The sequence below is a fragment of the Clupea harengus genome, chromosome 6, assembly GCF_900700415.2.
Source record: "Clupea harengus chromosome 6, Ch_v2.0.2, whole genome shotgun sequence".
Classification (NCBI taxonomy): Eukaryota; Metazoa; Chordata; class Actinopteri; order Clupeiformes; family Clupeidae; genus Clupea; species Clupea harengus.
Genome location: NC_045157.1, coordinates 3871309 through 3888184, shown reverse-complemented (window position 1 = coordinate 3888184; position 16876 = coordinate 3871309). Strand labels below are relative to the sequence as shown.

The 16876-nt window shown below is 42.4% G+C and overlaps 4 protein-coding genes and 1 non-coding gene across 8 annotated transcripts; all 5 read right to left on the bottom strand.

The window, feature by feature from the left end:
- Positions 1–1162: 1162 nt before the first annotated feature.
- On the bottom strand, positions 1163–3255 carry mrpl18 (mitochondrial ribosomal protein L18). Its single transcript, XM_012837320.3, has 4 exons — positions 2972–3255; positions 2615–2783; positions 1681–1915; positions 1163–1303 (listed from the first exon to the last, which is right to left on the bottom strand). Exons 1-4 carry the CDS (start codon positions 3084–3086, stop codon positions 1232–1234), a joined length of 591 nt encoding a protein of 196 aa, XP_012692774.2. The 5' UTR covers positions 3087–3255; the 3' UTR covers positions 1163–1231.
- A 441-nt stretch (positions 3256–3696) lies between these two features.
- On the bottom strand, positions 3697–3778 carry trnal-aag. The gene has a single exon. It is a non-coding gene; the product is annotated as a tRNA-Leu (tRNA).
- Positions 3779–3882: 104 nt separating this feature from the next.
- Positions 3883–8295, bottom strand: aurkb (aurora kinase B). Of its 2 annotated transcripts, XM_012837330.3 has the most exons (9): positions 8127–8295; positions 7586–7624; positions 7374–7440; positions 7218–7254; positions 6829–7017; positions 6413–6551; positions 5927–6075; positions 4869–5043; positions 3883–4606 (listed from the first exon to the last, which is right to left on the bottom strand). In XM_012837330.3, the coding sequence occupies exons 1-9, from the start codon at positions 8130–8132 to the stop codon at positions 4427–4429; spliced, it is 981 nt and encodes a 326-aa protein (XP_012692784.2). In that variant the 5' UTR covers positions 8133–8295; the 3' UTR covers positions 3883–4426. The 2 variants fall into 2 exon arrangements, with proteins under 2 accessions (XP_012692784.2, XP_031424653.1); XM_031568793.2 differs by lacking the exon at positions 7586–7624.
- Positions 8296–8693: 398 nt separating this feature from the next.
- On the bottom strand, positions 8694–11819 carry LOC105908759 (transmembrane protein 107). 3 transcript variants are annotated; one of them, XM_031568794.2, is made up of 7 exons: positions 11553–11819; positions 10992–11134; positions 10653–10720; positions 10434–10534; positions 9934–10030; positions 9608–9704; positions 8694–8947 (listed from the first exon to the last, which is right to left on the bottom strand). In XM_031568794.2, the coding sequence occupies exons 2-7, from the start codon at positions 11076–11078 to the stop codon at positions 8816–8818; spliced, it is 582 nt and encodes a 193-aa protein (XP_031424654.1). In that variant the 5' UTR covers positions 11079–11134; positions 11553–11819; the 3' UTR covers positions 8694–8815. The 3 variants fall into 3 exon arrangements, with proteins under 3 accessions (XP_031424654.1, XP_012692776.1, XP_012692775.1); XM_012837322.3 differs by lacking the exon at positions 9608–9704 and having other exon boundaries at positions 11553–11802; XM_012837321.3 differs by lacking the exon at positions 9934–10030 and having other exon boundaries at positions 11553–11801.
- Positions 11820–14147: 2328 nt separating this feature from the next.
- LOC105908757 lies at positions 14148–16390 on the bottom strand. Its single transcript, XM_012837319.3, has 3 exons — positions 16042–16390; positions 15622–15697; positions 14148–15438 (listed from the first exon to the last, which is right to left on the bottom strand). The coding sequence occupies exons 1-3, from the start codon at positions 16140–16142 to the stop codon at positions 14305–14307; spliced, it is 1311 nt and encodes a 436-aa protein (XP_012692773.2). The 5' UTR covers positions 16143–16390; the 3' UTR covers positions 14148–14304.
- Between the last annotated feature and the right edge of the window lie 486 nt (positions 16391–16876).

The window sequence follows — 16876 nt, the reverse complement described above, 5'->3', positions numbered from 1 at the left end:
GTGCTACTCGCGTTGAAATGATAATACTCCGTTTTGATTGGTGGATCAGGAGCAAAACAGTATTTGATTTGTTTGGGTCAGTCCAGCCCCTTGCATTTCGCTACTGAGGGAGCTTTCACTAACCAGTGACAGGTCGGCGGTTTTTTTTTCTTTCTCCGTCTGTGACATCGCGCCCCCCCTGGAGAGTGTTCGCGCCCCCCCAGGGGGGCGCGCCCCCCACTTTGAGAACCACTGATCTAATCAAAGGATTGGAGCCATACCACACTGAGCATGCCCGATCTCGTACGCTCTCTGAAGCTAAGCAGTGCCGGGCCTGGTTAGTACTTGGATGGAAGACCACCTGGGAACTAAATAAAACTAAATCTGAGTGGGCCAATCCCTCGGTCGCTGGCGCTAACTGGATTACTGAAACATCAAGAACTACAGATGGCCTCTATAGAGTGAGAAGGGGAACAATAACCAAAGGATGATACATTGAAGCACTTTCTGTTCACATTCGACCAGCTATCAGTCCAGGCCAGTCACACACACACATGCACAGTCTTTTGTCCAGCTCTTAATAGGGCAAAAAGCTGCGGACCTGTAATATTCAACCAATCATGATGCAAGGAGGTGCCCATAAAGGGGGTATTCATTCAAAGTATGTGGTAGTCGGTGTAAGTGGTAAACCTCGTAATAGAAGTGCCCCATGGCTTTCTTTTGCTAGGAGAATGAAACCACTCCGTTGACTACAAAACAGAGTTCAATCAATGTCGGAGTGGAAGTGGGGAGGGTCCGGTTTGGAAAATACCCTTTCTCTCCTAGTTGCCATTGTGGTTGCCCAACACACCTTTTGAGAAACACAGTCCATAATTCTGCTTCAAGGCACCAAACTGTAGGCAGATGGGCTGTGTGTTTATGCGGTTAGACAGTTACGTTTTCAGACAGGTCAGTTCAGAGAAAATGCTGAGTCCCTCTCAACTACACTTTACCCTCTATGTCACTGTATCCATCCATCTCAACCAGAATCACCCCTGCAAATGACACCATCCTGTTCTCAGTTGATCTTCCTGTCTATAACAATTACTGTTCTGGAAACCTGCAGAGGTATTCTCTGGGAAAGTTTTCTGCAAATGACTGTAATGGTCCAAACTGTAAAAATAAGGTGCATATCCAAACGGCATTCGACAAAGATACTTTATTGTGGGACAGGAGAGAAAAAAAAAAAATAGAGAAAGAAAAGGGTCTCGACTCAGATGTACTTCCGTCTTGGTTCACTTAGAGTGACTCCTCCCTTTTTCAAAGCCGTCCAAAATGTCATTACCTAAGTGCCAAAAGTCAAACAATTAGAGTTTTTAGAAGGCAATTTTCCATTCAACTTGGTAACAAATAACAAGCTTTAGCTGCTGCGGTTGCTTATAGTTGATGAGGATTGCAATATCACTGCATCTGTAATAACAATTATACATGGAGACCTTTTTGAGCGTGTGTGTGTGTGTGTGAATCACTGTTTTATTTGTATTCTCTATATACATCCATTCACTGAGCATGTAACCACCTTCATTGCCTGCTATTGAGGACTGAGAACTGCTTTCCTATGGATTCAAAAAGCTATATTTATCCCTAATAGTTTAGTGGTTTGAAAACTTCCGTTTTTGCATTAATGATAAACCACCTGATGAGTAACTGAGGTAAACTCACCGATTCCGAGCGGAACAGCCAGGGGATCTCGCGAAAAACCATGCGTGTGATACCCGCCTCCACGCACCTCTGAGCCAGCACCTCACCCACCGCCTGGCAAGCGGCCACGGAGCGCGTGGAGCTCAGTTCGCGTTTGATCGCCCATTCCCGCGTGGAGCAAGTGATGACAGGCTCTGTGGAGTCCCTGGGGTAAATCTCCGCAGTGATGTGATGTTGCGTCCGAGAGAAGTAGAGTCTGAGGAGAGACAAAGCGAGTTCACAATGCGGTTAGATTGACAGATAATGCTTCTAATCTAGATGTACAATAACGGCGTAACCCTAAGGATTACAGATACTGTTCCCAAATATTCCTGTGCCCACTATGCATTTGTTATGCATATGGTGGTTATGCAGTTGTTTACATGTTTTCATACCCAAAGTGCACTAAAATGCCTGACATGTCTAATGCAACCATACTTGATTGCATTGCATTGCATTGTGTGAATATGAATGAATGATGGTGGTGGTCGTTGGCGCTGATTGGCAGCCACGCTACTGTCAGTCTGCCCCAGGGCAGCTGTGGCTACTGAGGTAGCTTACCACCACCGGTATGACTGTGTGTGTATGACTACTGGACTCTGTAAAGCGACTTCGGGTATATAGAGAAGCGCTATATAAAAATGAATTGATTGATTGATACTTGTCAAAGGTATTTTTTTAACTAAGAATTCCATCACCATTATGAGACTTTAAAAAGCATTGCATCGTTGAGAAAGAGGAGCAAATACGCAACACAGTCATTATTAACACACAAAGTCTACGTTCCGTGCTATATAATACATAGTTACATTTCCATCAATTCCTACCCTTCCGTAACACTAATGTTGTGAAACGATCCTTCACATTAAGTGAACATTACAAATGAAAACAATGTGCAGTGTGCATGGCTGTTTACCTGTGGTAAAACTCTCTGGAGGGCCACACCGTTGCCCAGCCTCTGTCTTTCATTGAAATGGCCATCTGCTCAAGACTCCGGGGATTTCTGTTGACAAATGCCTTGTTGACAGCCTCATTGTCATCAACCTCAGGCTCGGTTTTGGCAGCTGCCTGACTCAAACTACGAACTAAAAGGCAAAAATTGGTATATTGTTAGACATCTGTGCAGCTAGTTATGCAAGTCTAACAACAGTTGCAACAACCCAAAGTCTTATCTTACTCAGTGCAGAAACAGGCGCACGAACAGGCTAAGATCAGTACAGACTTTTAAATAAAGGTACAGTCAAAATGAAATGAAGCAGGTTTATGTCCTTACCCGAATGATGCTGCATATGCTTTTGGAGGGTTAACGTCACTCCCATGTGTTTGCATGGTTGAATTTGTCCCAACATTAGCTTTAGGCTTCGACTAACCTCACAAATTATAGACATCTTTGTTTGCGTAATTTAAACATGTATAAAAGGTCAACGCTACGCACGACGATGCTTTTGGAGTCTTGGTGGTATTACACACAGAATTTACTGAGATTAACAAACACACACATCACACCATCCTTGCCCTTGTGATTTTAACTAACAGCAGAGCTCGTCTCGGCGTTTTCGTTTCCGGATGATGTCAATCCAAGTAACCTTCTTTTTCGACAGCGCCCCTTGTCGACAAGGATGTTCCACACATAGACATATAAAGGTATATAAAGGTAAACGTATGTATGTCTATGGTTCCACACCAAACTCTTCAATTCTACTGTCTAAGCTATGACTAGTTAGCTAAGCTACATTTAATTAAAACTGGATCAGGGACCCGAATGTACCCATTACACTAATATTTTGCTTCTATGTGATTGTGAAAAGGATGTTACTGGTTATTACTAAGGATTTTGTTTCAAATACAGTTTCCCCCTCATTTCCGGTTGATACGACTAGATCCATATAGAAACGTTTGTAACTGTGTGGCCCTGTCAATTTGGAAAGCACCAATTTTTGCCTTTTAGTTTCTCTGCTTTACATCGACAATTACTGTCTTCATTTGACGCAAAACACTTGGCAGCGGTGGGATTTGAACCCACGCCTCCGAAGAGACTGGAGCCTTAATCCAGCGCCTTAGACCGCTCGGCCACGCTACCATGTAATCCTATGACGGACCGCGAAAAATATTTAAAATAACAGCTATCATATCGGTGTCATTCTTCTCGGATAAGACGGACACAATAACACACTATTTGCCAAATTAGGTAGGACACTATATTTTATTCAAACGTTAATCCACAAACGGTACACATGAAAAAGACACGTACAACTGAACAAAACCAATCCCATACTCGTTGACACAACAGGTATTCTACACACAAAAGACGTATGTACAAATTGTACATGGTTGTGGGTTTTAAAAGATATCTACATGGCAGTGATATACAACTCAAATATTTAGTTTAAAAACAATAATAAAAAATAAAAAAAAAAACTGAAAAATCAGTGAAAAGGAGCCCTTCGTAAGATATTCTTTATAGCAAGCCAAGAAAGAGCAAATAACTGAAGTCAGCCTTGTAAAAAAATAACCTCAAAGGGGTACCCACAAACACAACCACCTTCCAAACCACCATACATTAGTTATTGTGGCTGTAATGGCAGCCTGAGCAGCTCTCAAAGCTCCTGAGCCTTGGGAGTATGTATCCACACGTTAACACGAGGCTAGAATCCCAGTTTATATAGTACAGCACAGGCCAGGGCATTTAAATGAGTCAAAAATAAAAAACAGTCTCCCCAAACACAATTTAAACACCCTCCACCCGGGGGTTGCAAACAGGAGGTAGGACGCGTCGGGAGTTGGCCTTCACCCAGGGGTGATCAATGACGTTCTTGAGGGGCAGACGCATCATGGGGCTGTGGCGAAGCAGCTTCGAGATCAGGTCCCGAGCCCCATCAGACACCACCTTGGGAAACGTCAGGTCAACCTGAAATGGAAAACGCCAAGTAAGGTCACCAAAACTTACGAAAACTATGGATCACATTCATATACTGTAGGTAGGCGTCAAATCCAGGTAGACTATTGGATGGATAAGTATATTTAAATAGCAGAGGCAGGATAGTCTGCGAGGCTATCTGATCAATACATAGTATTGCCAAGTCAATACCTGGCTACTTTGTTGTGCTTCATCCATTGCGTTTATGGCCATCTTGTATACGAGAAGCACATAATACTGTAAAACTACAAACCTTTGTGATCCTTTTGTAGGTTTCTGAGTGGCTAGCGGACTCAAATGGAGGGTTCCCCACAAGGCACTCGTAGCACAGAACCCCAATACACCACAGGTCCACCTTCTCATTGTGGGAGTGCCCCTCCACCATCTCAGGGGGCAGGTAGTCCAGGGTTCCACACATGGTCTGACGCCTGAATTCAGAGGAAGCAGTCAAGCCAGATTTGAAAGGGCATTTTAAAAAGCAGATGTTTCATCCAATCCCTGAACAGATCTATTACCACCCCAATACTACTTGAAGGTGGAGTCTGTTATTCTGACAATAGGTGGTTGATATTTGAGCTCAACAGCCAATCAAATTGTACTCCTCACTCTCGTGCTTCTGAAGCAAGGTTTTTATCGTCTGGAATTGTTCATGAATTGGGCCAAACCACCATGTTTGTTTCAACTTTACAGCGGCAGGTCTGTGTACAAACACCTGCGTTTGCGTGCACACACTGAGCGGACAGCTAGAGGACGGTGAGGACATCGCAGAATTTGACAAAAGGTGTACTGGATTACAATTGTGGATTTGGCCTTTAATCTCACTTTGCCAGATGTATATCAAAAGTACAGTCCTCGATTGTGGTTAAAGGTTTTTGGTATTTGAGGTCGATAGCCAATCAAATTACACCCGTCCTTTGTGTGCTCCAGCAGCACCGTATGGATTGTCTCAGATAGTGTATGATGATAGGGCCCCTTTGACTGTTCTCCATTTACAGAGGGTGGACAATGCATTAACACAGGAGGAGTGCACACACTGGATGGATATTGGAAGGAGAATTCCACAGTTTTTTTTATGAAAATAATGTTTCACTCAATATTTTGGATATCAGATGGTGAAATATCAGGGACATTTTGATTGTTTTTAAATGGCAAGACTCAAAAGAGAAAGAAGCTAACAAACACGGACATCGTGAAGTAGTTGGTGGTGGGTCTTTGCGTAGCCTTAAAACTCTAATGCCACGGTCGCCATGGTTTCATTGAGTTGTCTCCAACTGTAACATAATAAACAACCCCAAGATCAACTTGTCTTACCGTAAAGAAGGAGCATGGACAGACCATCCAAAGTCAGCGATCTTCAGCTCTCCCCTGAAACCCAACAGGAGGTTCTCTGGTTTGATGTCGCGGTGAATGACTTTCTTCTCATGGCAGTACTGCAAAGCATCTGCCAGCTCCTCCATGTACTGAAATGAAGATGTTTGACATGTCAACACGTTTCCCCGCCTTTTCCTTCCACAGAATACATCATTTAAAACAATGCATGCTGATAGCTGACGGTAAAATGTAAGTGTTCTTGATGCACAAGAGGCAAGGAAAACAGTACATGTTCTGAACTCATATTGATTACAACCCCCCCCCCCAAAAAAGCTGTTAGGAAAACTTGCAGGGAAGCTCGAGTCCACAGCCCTAGACCCAAGGGGCCAGTTTAACGCCAGATCACAACAGACAAGACCCCAAAACAGGACAGGTTTTTTTTTTTAAATCCATGCCAATCATTGAGACACTCTCAAACTCCCTCACCGTGGCAGTGCGTTGGTCGTCGAAGCGTCCACAGCGCTGAAGTTCCTTGTACATTTCCCCCCTTGGAGCATACTCCAGGATCAGATACACTCGTGCCGAATCGTGGAAGTAGTTGTAGAAACGGAGAATATTGGGATGCCTTCAAATGGTGAAAAACATTTTTTGTTATTATGGTATGGTGGCATGTAATACATAAAATTGTGAGTATGTACTTCAATACTGATATGATGAAATATTTGTTTCTCTCAGATGAAACAATGACTGAACTGAATGACTGAAATCCAATGTGATTATTAGGTTAAAGTAAACATTCATGGGGGAAAAGGGGATGACTCAGAAGAGTGACATTCTACTTGACTGTGTACTGTATTGTCATGGCAATGTGACCAAAAAGCTTAAAGCACATGCAGACACACCTGAGGTGAGACTGAATCTCAATCTCTCTCCTGAGCTGATGTTCTACTCCCTCCTTTTCCATCTGGGACTTGAAAAGCACTTTCAAAGCCACAATGACCTTCAGCTTCTTCTCGCGTGCCAGGTACACATTGCCAAACTTTCCTTTGCCAAGTGGACGACCAATATCAAAATCTTTTATAGTTAACCTCCTGAATAGAAGAAATAGCATGTTAGATGAACGCAGACTTTGCAGTGAAAATAGACATAACTGGTCTATTTAACATTATATGGAGTATTATAGAGTTATTAATATATGTATAATGGAAATATGAGTTCATCTAAAGTCAGTTTTTAACAGTATGATCATGATTCAAAAGGAAAAGGAGTAGGTTATCAAATAAATGCATACTTTTGAGAGGAGGAACTAGCTTGCACTCTTCCTGGACCTAGTGGAAAAGTTAAAATAAAATGATGAACAAAAACATCCATGATACATTTAAAGCAAAAGCACTAAGCCAATGTTATATTTATCCAATTAGAGTTCCAAGGAGAAGGCAAACATTACCCGTGATGATATTCTTATTTGAGCTGTCTGAAGCATGACTTATCTCCACTCGCTGAGGTCCTGCAACCTACAAATATACAGCGCATGGAACAGAATTTAAAAGTCAACGGCGACAGCAGCACCATTACTAAAGTGATGATAATCTTATGTCCCACAATCCATTTTTGCAACATTCAAATTCACCCCTAGTAAAGCAACAAAGAAAAACTTACAAGCCCTGTTGGACCCTTGGGCTCGCGATTCTCTTTATTCTACGATAAAAAAAACACACACACACACACACACACACATAAACGTTTAGCTGATGACGATGACTACAGAACGTAAGTGTCTAGTGGACTCTATACTGGATAGTTTTATTTAAGCAACAAATGTTGGACTTGTATTCCTTACCTACCAATAATATGTCATGTGAGGCCTAGGAAGCGTACCGTTAACGTCACATAGGTTAGCTCATGTTAGCAGTAACTAGATATATGGCTAACGTTATTGTCTTTTTTTCAAATTCGTTCATAATTTACGGAACATTTTAGAATCCATCACGGTTGAATACATATGTAAAACAACAATAATAATAATATACAACAGGATGTCCACTTCCAACTTTGTTTGCATTCGCTTTAAAATTATATTTAGAGTTAAGTTAGCTGGGTGTCTAGAACGATAGCTTGCTAGCTAGTAAAATTGGCTAAGTTAGTTTGTATCCTGAAGTTATTTCCTAAGAAAGAGTGAGTCATGAGTTTTAAAACTTACCTGCATAATTCAAATCCAACAAGTACAGCTCTCCAATAACTATACGGGACTAAAATGTAAACCCCTTAGATCGGGAAGAGGATTAAAAACGACGTGCTACCAAAACGAGTTCCTGCATACAACACTGCTCAGGGAATGCACCGCCAAGGTTTTCAAATGCAACCGTTGTTGTGCCTGATTGGCTCGTTTCGCAGGGTGCTTGCGTCATCATTTTGGCTGGTCTCTTCCGGTTCAGAGGTAAATAAATAATAAACTGTGGGAAGTCAACAGACATTTAGCCTTTTTCCTGAATAAAATCTATATTTTAACAGCACCCCACCACTAAGTTCTCTTTAGAGAAAATATGTTGATGTGGATTTGTCAGAAACCTCATGCCTGTGGGATCAAATATGTGAATAATTATTCCATTTGCTCAAATGGATTTCAATTTTACTTAGAACATTTTCATTATAAATGTCAAATGATATTACTTCTGTACTACAGCTGAAGGATGATAACAGAATACAACATTGGATCATATCTAAAAATATATTTCTAATGCAAAATAAAAGATCCTCATGTTTTGAGTGACTTTTCATACAAAAGTGTTTATTTAAACATCAAAATGGCCAAGAATCAATACAAATAATACAAAACAAATCACACAATGAATGTTCAGTTATAAACTAAATAATTGACTGTGGAAACTGTTACTGTGTGGTTGTCGTAACTTCATGACACAGCTGTCGGTTTGTTTTTAGATCACGGAAGGTCAAAGGGGCTTCTTCTTTAACCCAAAGACAGCGATGAAGAGGATGAGCTCCACAAGGGCTGGAATCACACTGGGAATGCCAGAGGGGAAAAAGTTACATTTGTGTAAAGGATTCGGACAATATGAGTAATACTAACATATATTTGTGTACGCTTATATATCTAAAACTATATTTATGTATCACACATTTACATATTTATTAACTAGAAGTTTTTATTCAAAGTTATTTGCAGTGTTTTCTGTGAGAATTATACTCTCAGAGTATCCTTGCTCATTGCCACTTCCAAGTCTTACTAGTGACCTACTGCTTCCATTCTCAGAGAGATGGTATCACCACACACTGAGATGCAGATTCTATCTCTCATAATTTGGACATGAACCAAGAATCCTGCTGCTTGCTGTTAACACATTATTGAATAGACCACTTCCATCTGTAAAAAAAACACGCTGCTCACTAATCACTGAACTTCTGATGGAGTCTGAACTTTGGACACAAGATCAAAACAGACATGGGGAATAGTAGAGTGGAAATTCAGTTTCTAGCAATCAAACACAGAAGAGTTAGTAACTTAAACCATTGGGGCCTCATTAATGATATTTGATGACTGTCAATTACAATTATAACACCATCCAGTACCCAGGCAAAGTAGGACGTTGTCAACAAAGTAGCACAGTGCTTGTGTCCTATCTACAATATTCCTGTATCTATGGCCCAAACTGAAAGACAAACCTGCAAAAGGCAAAAATGAACCAGTAGGTCCAGCACTCCCACTTCTGGAACACAAAGAAGGACAGGCAGATAGATGCGCTGCAGTGGCCTGCCAGTGCTGGTTCGGTTGTCAGGGAAACAAGAACGTAAACATGCCATGGGTCATGCCATGGACTTTTGAGCCCCTTAGTCACAAAACACTCTGCTCTGCCCTCATGCCTCACTATCGGCCACTCATTTTCAACCTGCTTAGAGTGTCATTTTAGACTAGCCGACTCTATAAACAACCATAGAGAAAATGTTAGCGTGCTATGGTCATTAGTCATCACTACCTTTGCCTTACTGACCTGCAGAAGGCAAAGATCCACCAATAGATGTCACAGGTCCACTGCTCAAAGAGGAAAAAGAGAAGGGACACTGAAGCACTTGCATGGCAGCCGGTAGCTTATATTGAGAGGACAGTCAAAGGATGGGGTGAGTCAGGGAACTTTGACCGAAAAGTTGAGTCTTCAAAACTTCATCAGTAATGTGTCAATCAGCTGTAAACAATTTACTGCACAATAAAAAAAAATCCTGATTTAATTTACTGGTGTGAAGGAGTACTGAGTGTATTTGTTGCGAATAACTTAGCAATACATTTCCTAAAGTTCTTTCAGGTCATAATTTTAATATTTGACTGCATTTTATACAGGCATCAATCTCATCTTAAATATAGGACATATCAAATGTGCCAGGGCATCACTTTTTGTGTGTTATTACTTGATGTGTTTGAGTTTCAGGAAACCCACACAATGCTGACATTACATTAAGCTAATAAATGTTGAACCACTGCAGAGACAAAGGATACAAAGGAGACCTTGGCTGCTGTTAAACATGGACACCCCTGAGAAGAATCCAGCCAGTTCTATAAAAAACAGGCCAAGTGTGACAGACAGCGCTATCACCAACCTGTTAAGAGTTAAACAAAATTAAAAAACAAACATAAAAATCATGTATTTACAGCAAGTCAAACTTTAAGTCACCAAAAAGAGTGGGGGCTAACTGAAACAAATGTGAGATTACAAACCTAGTGTCCACCTCATTATACTCCTCTTCTGTGAACTGCAAGGGCAAACTAGCCCTAACATTGTTTTCCTATGAGAAAAAAGGCAGTGATTAGTTGCTCTGACAAGGCAATTATGGTACCCTCATCTATGAACGGACAAACTACCAAATACCTAATAATAAACAGGCACAGTATACATAATAAACTCAGACATTATAATTAGTTGGACATTCTCGGAGTGAAGGTTGGATATTTAAACCTGATTTGCGGGCTTGTGGTGGTCAAGAGTAACTATCTTCACAGATAGTAATCGATGACAAAAATTGGGCAGAACACTGCGAGGAAACACAGAAGGCTTACCCTGGACCAAAAAATGGTAATGACAATGACGAGGTGCGCTATAAGTGTGAGGAAACGTGCAGGGACAAGGCTGCTGATCACCGACATAGCGCTGGCTCCCAGACGGTCTGTCAGTCACACCAAATGCATTAGAACATCTTTCCCTGTTATTGCAAATTCCACATGAAAAGTTTCATGAGCGAAATTTGAACTTGCACACATTTGATCAATTTCTTGCTTAACGTTCGTTACAAGCAATCGGCTTCCAATACTAGCTATCTTGCCTATCACAGTTATGTTAAAGTTGGATGCAGAGCCCGATGGTTTACAGTCCGTCCCTTTATCCGTAATGTTAGCTCAGATATCATACTTTATCTATACGTGACTGAGATAACTAAACTGGGTAACACGTCCTAATAAAAACATGCATTCAATGCAATCGGCAAGAAATGAATGCTGACAATGTTGCTATCTAGCTAGGATAAGTTAATTAACGCTAACAAGTTAACGTTAGGCTATCGTTTGCTATCTAAGTGAACAGTAACGCTTATTTAGGTAATTATATATGCATCTTCTTCATACCTGGTGTTTTAAGGATGGCTTTAGAGTGAACTACCAACGACAAAGTTTTCTGGTTCCTCCAGAAATCTTACAAAGATGCTTCATGGTCTGAACGACGCCTTTCCACCTAATCGCCAAAGCGCCACAAGAACCCTACGCGACGCGTTGCTAAGCGGTTGCCAATGTGTGTGAAGGGATCAGCAGCACCGTGCAGCCAAAATAAAAGTCAAGACAATTCGTTGTTAAAATCAAAGCAGAAGAGAAATTAATTAATACAATTAATTTATGCTGTTGAACTCTATGTTCAATAGAAGCTAAATGAAATATGCATCACAGAAAGCTAAGGTAGGATTCACACCAATTAAAGTAAAAAACACAGCGACATAATACATGGACAATACAATTTTAAGTGAATAACATAACTTCAGTGACAGCATTTTCAATTAACACTGGGCTTGTATGACCGCCAAACAAGGGGGTATGATCTCTGCTTGCACGTGTTTGCACAAATTCTGAATAGGTTCTGAAAAGTGTAGAACGGCAAGAAAAAGGCACTGCTGTTGTATCCTGCCACCGTTACTATGTTTGTATAACTAAAATCCCCATGCACCAAGTCAGCCAACATAACAAAACACAACTCATCAAAACTAAACACATATAAAATTCCCAAAATAAATTACACTGGGCTACAGACAGCGCATGTTGTACTGTGAAAGCCCACGGCCAGCCCGTTGTACACTGTTGTGTATCCTGCCACCCTTACTATCCCTGTGTAACTAAAATTCGCATGCACCATGTCATCCAACCATAACTTAACATAACTCATCAAAACTCAACATAAACTAAATTCCCATACACCTTCCTGGGCAGCCTCTGCCTCTCCTTCTATATCATATTATGCTAATACTGGTAAAGTGGCCACATATTACCTACTGTTAATTATTTACTCTTTATCTGTTTATCAAATTAATGTTTAGGCCTTCTAACCAAATTTTGTCTCTCCTATAGCGTGACGTTTGCTTACAAATCCCGGTGGCTCTGGAAACATTGTTCCTTATTTCTATATCCATTAGGTGCATATAGGCGTATTAGGCAGCCAAACTTTACCCACTCACTTTGTCTCTTTCTTCCCCGTCTAGACTCTCCACTGTGGGCTGTTGCTCTAATCTCTCCACCTGATCTACTTGCAGAAACCCTCGGCCTACACCTACTCACCCCCACCACACTTATTCTACCCCATACTCTGAGCTAGAATTTACCTGCAATGTAAATAATTGGCACCATCAACATAGTTTTCTGTTCCATTACTGTACTTACCCCCGTAATGGTAACCTACTGTATACCCACTAAGCTGTTCTACAATACTTGAATGCTCTTTCCCCACTTTATCCACTATTAATTATGTATGTATCATGTATGCACCATGTTGTGTTTGTATGTGTAGTGTACATTTACCACATGTGTGCTAGCATGCTTATCCTGATATGTGTTTGAATTCATCTGCCATGTTTCTGATGGGTTCTTGCAGCACACCACAAGATGTCTCAAGCAAAGCTCATGGCCTCTACACCAGTTAGCATCATCATACCATCATTGAATGCTACACTAAATGTTCATGCTTTGTTACTTCTTCAGTCATGAACATGTCTGCAGTTAGTGGAGGTATAGGTAATGTGTGTGAGAAGGAGGAGGAATATCACATCTAGGCCAGATCTCTTGGAAATGTGTTTGTAGCTTTTCATTTTTAAGTTTATTTTTGGTAACCTTTATTTGGACAGGACTTTGAGAAACAGGAAATGGGTGGGAGAGAGATCTTGGTTGCGGTCGAATAGAATACATCCTATTGTCTTTTCCTTGATGAAAAATGTCACGAGGTCAAGGAAAGATGTGAAGAAGAATTCATACGGACTTTGGAAAAAGACAACCGCAGTGCAGTGCTAAGAGAATCCGACTAGGCTACGTGATTATGTGAAGGCAGATGCTATTGACGTGGATCATGTTGATCAGTTGATGTTGCTGCCACAAGGAATTGTGGGATGGCATCGTCTCCTTTCCTTTTGTAAAGGATGGTCTAGTATACCCAATGCTAAAGGAGATAAGAAAGGAAGCACCTTTTCTTAGCATTTAGAGAATTCAAACAGCTCTCATTATGGCTGCTACCTCTAGGTCATTTCACTCAGTTAGGAACCATCCTAAGCAAAAGAGCCTATTTGACTGCAGCTATGGAGTGTGATTAGGAAATGACCGTGGGATAAAGACAAACATAGGTACTTGGAGTCGTACATGGCATGTGGAAGTGATGCTACCACCTGCACCACAGCCAGCCCCCACTCATTGCATTTACCTGCAGTGCTGTGCAGCAAGACCCTAAACTCATGCCTGTGTTTCGTGCCAAAACTTGGAGAGATGGAATTAAAAGGGACTTTAAAAAAGGTAGTAACTTGCAGTATTGGCCAGTCACAGAGCTCAATGTCAAGGTTCTCTTTGACAACAAGGGGGTGAAATACCCACGTGGACCATAACATCTATTATGTAAGGGCTATAAACCACATAAAGTAATATGCGATGTTATAACTGAAGAATTTACATAACAGAAAGCAGCCTGGACACATCATCAATGGTCAACCCTGTGAAATTTCACAGTTAACTTCTCAGAAATGCTTTAATTCTCAGCATGACATCAGAAAGACTGAGCATCCTGTCCTTCATACAGAGGCGTGTGCACTTTGATAGTCACGACACATAAACGTAAAACTTCTACTCCAGCCACATACTAGTCGTCTCGCATTGTCACTTTGCAGCCTGTGAACACAAGCGTGCACTGGGGCAAAAGCTTGGCCAGGGCGCGGCGTATAGAAGGTACCGGGTCCGTCTCGTCAAACGGTGCTCCTGGTTCCGCGACAGGTTCTTGTCCTTCACCCTCTTCCCCACCTTCAACTCCACCTCCACCTGCACCTGCACCTCCACGACCTTCAACATCTGCCTCCCTCTCTGGCCCCCTCTCCTCCTCCTCCACCTCAACCCCAACCAACTCCCCAGCCTCCCTGTCCGGCTGTCGGCGGTGCACCTGGAAGTCCACCTCATCGAACTCCAGCTGTCTTAGGCCGCGCAGGATGCGGCAGCCGCGCAGCACCTGCATCTCGCTGAGCGGGCAATTGCGCAGCCGCAGCCTGTGCAGGTCGCGCAGGCGTCGCAGGCAAAGGAGCCCCGGCCCCACCTCGCGGCCCCCGAGGCTGACCTCCTCCAGTCCAGGCCAGCCCACCCCGAGGCCCAGGGACGCCATCTGCATCTGGGAGCCGGGCCGGCCGAAGTTGCCCATCTCCAGGTGTCGTAGTCTGGAGAGGCCGCCAACGGGGCTCTTGACGACAAACTCCTTGGGCGCACAGTTCCGCACGCCTGCTGCGGTAATGCGGATGACATCACGCAGCTCAAGTATAGTCAGTTTCTCCCAGGAGCTCAGGCTCTGCAGATGCTGGTCTGTGAAAGATGGCACGTTGTCCAGGACCAGAGTATCAATGGTGATGCCTGACGCAGCAGAGGCTTGCCCTTTGCTCGGCTTGCTCTTACCTCCCTCGGCTGAGTTGAGGCTGGCCGACGCTGCGGTTTCTCCCTCTTCCCCGCTGTCTGGGGGAGACTGGGAGAAAAACCCAGGGGGCAGCTCACATGCATGCAGCTTAAGCACCTGTAGCGTCCGGGGCAGGAGGGAGCAGCTCCGCAAGCCCCTGAGGTCCGCATTTGACAAGGACAGTCGGCGCAGACGAGGACACTTAGAGGCCAGAGCCTGTAGCCAGGACTCCGATAATAACTTCCCTGCCCTCGCAGAGAGCAGCAGGCCTCGCAGACGCAAGCAGCGCAGGCCACAGCCCAGGTATTGCCGCAGCAGAATCCACAGGAAGTGCAACGTGATCTTGGAAACAATAGGAAGGAAGGAAATAAAAGGTGGGACAGTTACAGACAACATATACAACTCCTTTTACAGCCTCAATATTTTGTATTCTTATATCAAAAGTATGATATAAGAAAATGTCACTGGAAAGATGAGGTTAGGGCTGAGTGATGCAACTCAATGAGACAAAAGGTGTTAGCATACCCCTTTCCAGGTGGTGAGATCAACCGCACGCCACAATCTTTGGTCTTTCACTAAACGTCTCCATCTTTTACACACCCTGCGTACATAAAAACAATAAAAAATAAACCTCAGCAGGAGATATTAATAATATAACACATCAGCCTCGGTCCAACAGGAAGCGGAACAATGACACCGAAAGACCAAAACAGAGGAAATATGAAACAAGTAAACGATACTCTGCAACGAAAGTGGATGGAATTCAAACACGAAATAGTGTTCCTGAAACAAGAATCTTTTGTAAAATCACAAAAACAAAATCGTTAGAAAGCTACCGAGCTGGCATCATGCACGCATACTGATACAGTTTCATCGTGAAACAAGCACAAGGAGACCTTTGGAGAAAATACATTGTGGTCCACTGTTCTTCTAACCATTATTTACCTGCCAGCGCGCACCAGCTCTTTAATGTTTAAATAGGATAAAATGTCAATTAAAATATTTTCAGGAAAGTAGTCCAATGTACAAGTTTTAATGTCAGCCATTTTGTAAACAATATGGCGAAGGAACCACCATTGACTCGTGAACAATGATTACACGGTCATATTATGTAGACGGACCAATTTTGTACCCGTGAGATTTTAAGTTAAAAGTTTCTAAGAGACCGCATTCTACTTCTTAGACCTATAATAAACTACTATGCAGTGAACACGAAATAAATTATGTTGTCCAATCCTAGGAATGGGACGCTTGATACTGCCGCTGTGACGAGCTTCCGATGCGCAGATATTTCGACACTGCTCTAAAATGTAGTTCATAACGCCCATGTCACGTGACCATGGCTAAACGACGCTTTGGTGCGTTCATATGTTGATCATACATCAGCATATACATTACTTTGGTCTTTTTGTGAGAGGAGGGAGATTTTATCACAATTATCTGACTTATTGGCTGGAGCGATGTGCTGTATATCCTTTATACGATGACAAAATACCGGTATGCCAGCAACAAGTGTTCCATGTGATAGAGTGTTTGTGTATGTGGCTTGGGAGGAAGTTTGTTAGAAAAGAAGCCGACTCGTCTCAACAGCTGAATAAATATATTTTAATGAAACATCGACACACGTGGTGGTACAGTGGTTAACATTGATGGCAAACAAAGCTGTTGATCAATGTTGTAATTCCCCGTTCGGTGCAGCTTGCCTTTGCAAGCTGTTTTAGACAGAAACGTCTGCTATACGAAAAAGAATGAAATGAATACGGACTTTTGCATATAACAA

What these genes read in the sequence shown, in the direction of transcription:
- LOC105908759 (XM_031568794.2), bottom strand. Translation starts at nt 11,078, where the DNA reads ATGTCGGTGATCAGCAGCCTTGTCCCTGCACGTTTCCTCACACTTATA. An exon ending in TTACCATTTTTTGGTCCAGG is followed by an intron (nt 10,721 to 10,991) that starts GTAAGCCTTCTG and finishes TTTTTCTCATAG; the next exon opens with GAAAACAATGTTAGGGCTAG. An exon ending in TGGATCTTTGCCTTCTGCAG is followed by an intron (nt 9,705 to 9,933) that starts GTCAGTAAGGCA and finishes CAACCGAACCAG; the next exon opens with CACTGGCAGGCCACTGCAGC.
- mrpl18 (XM_012837320.3), bottom strand. Translation starts at nt 3,086, where the DNA reads ATGTCTATAATTTGTGAGGTTAGTCGAAGCCTAAAGCTAATGTTGGGA. An exon ending in GCATATGCAGCATCATTCGG is followed by an intron (nt 2,784 to 2,971) that starts GTAAGGACATAA and finishes TTTGCCTTTTAG; the next exon opens with TTCGTAGTTTGAGTCAGGCA. An exon ending in GGCTGTTCCGCTCGGAATCG is followed by an intron (nt 1,304 to 1,680) that starts GTGAGTTTACCT and finishes TTTGGCACTTAG; the next exon opens with GTAATGACATTTTGGACGGC.
- LOC105908757 (XM_012837319.3), bottom strand. Translation starts at nt 16,142, where the DNA reads ATGGCTGACATTAAAACTTGTACATTGGACTACTTTCCTGAAAATATT. An exon ending in GAGCTGGTGCGCGCTGGCAG is followed by an intron (nt 15,698 to 16,041) that starts GTAAATAATGGT and finishes TTATGTACGCAG; the next exon opens with GGTGTGTAAAAGATGGAGAC. An exon ending in ATCTCACCACCTGGAAAGGG is followed by an intron (nt 15,439 to 15,621) that starts GTATGCTAACAC and finishes ATTGTTTCCAAG; the next exon opens with ATCACGTTGCACTTCCTGTG.
- aurkb (XM_012837330.3), bottom strand. An exon ending in AAATAAGAATATCATCACGG is followed by an intron (nt 7,255 to 7,373) that starts GTAATGTTTGCC and finishes CTTTTCCACTAG; the next exon opens with GTCCAGGAAGAGTGCAAGCT. An exon ending in GCTAGTTCCTCCTCTCAAAA is followed by an intron (nt 7,018 to 7,217) that starts GTATGCATTTAT and finishes TCTTCTATTCAG; the next exon opens with GAGGTTAACTATAAAAGATT.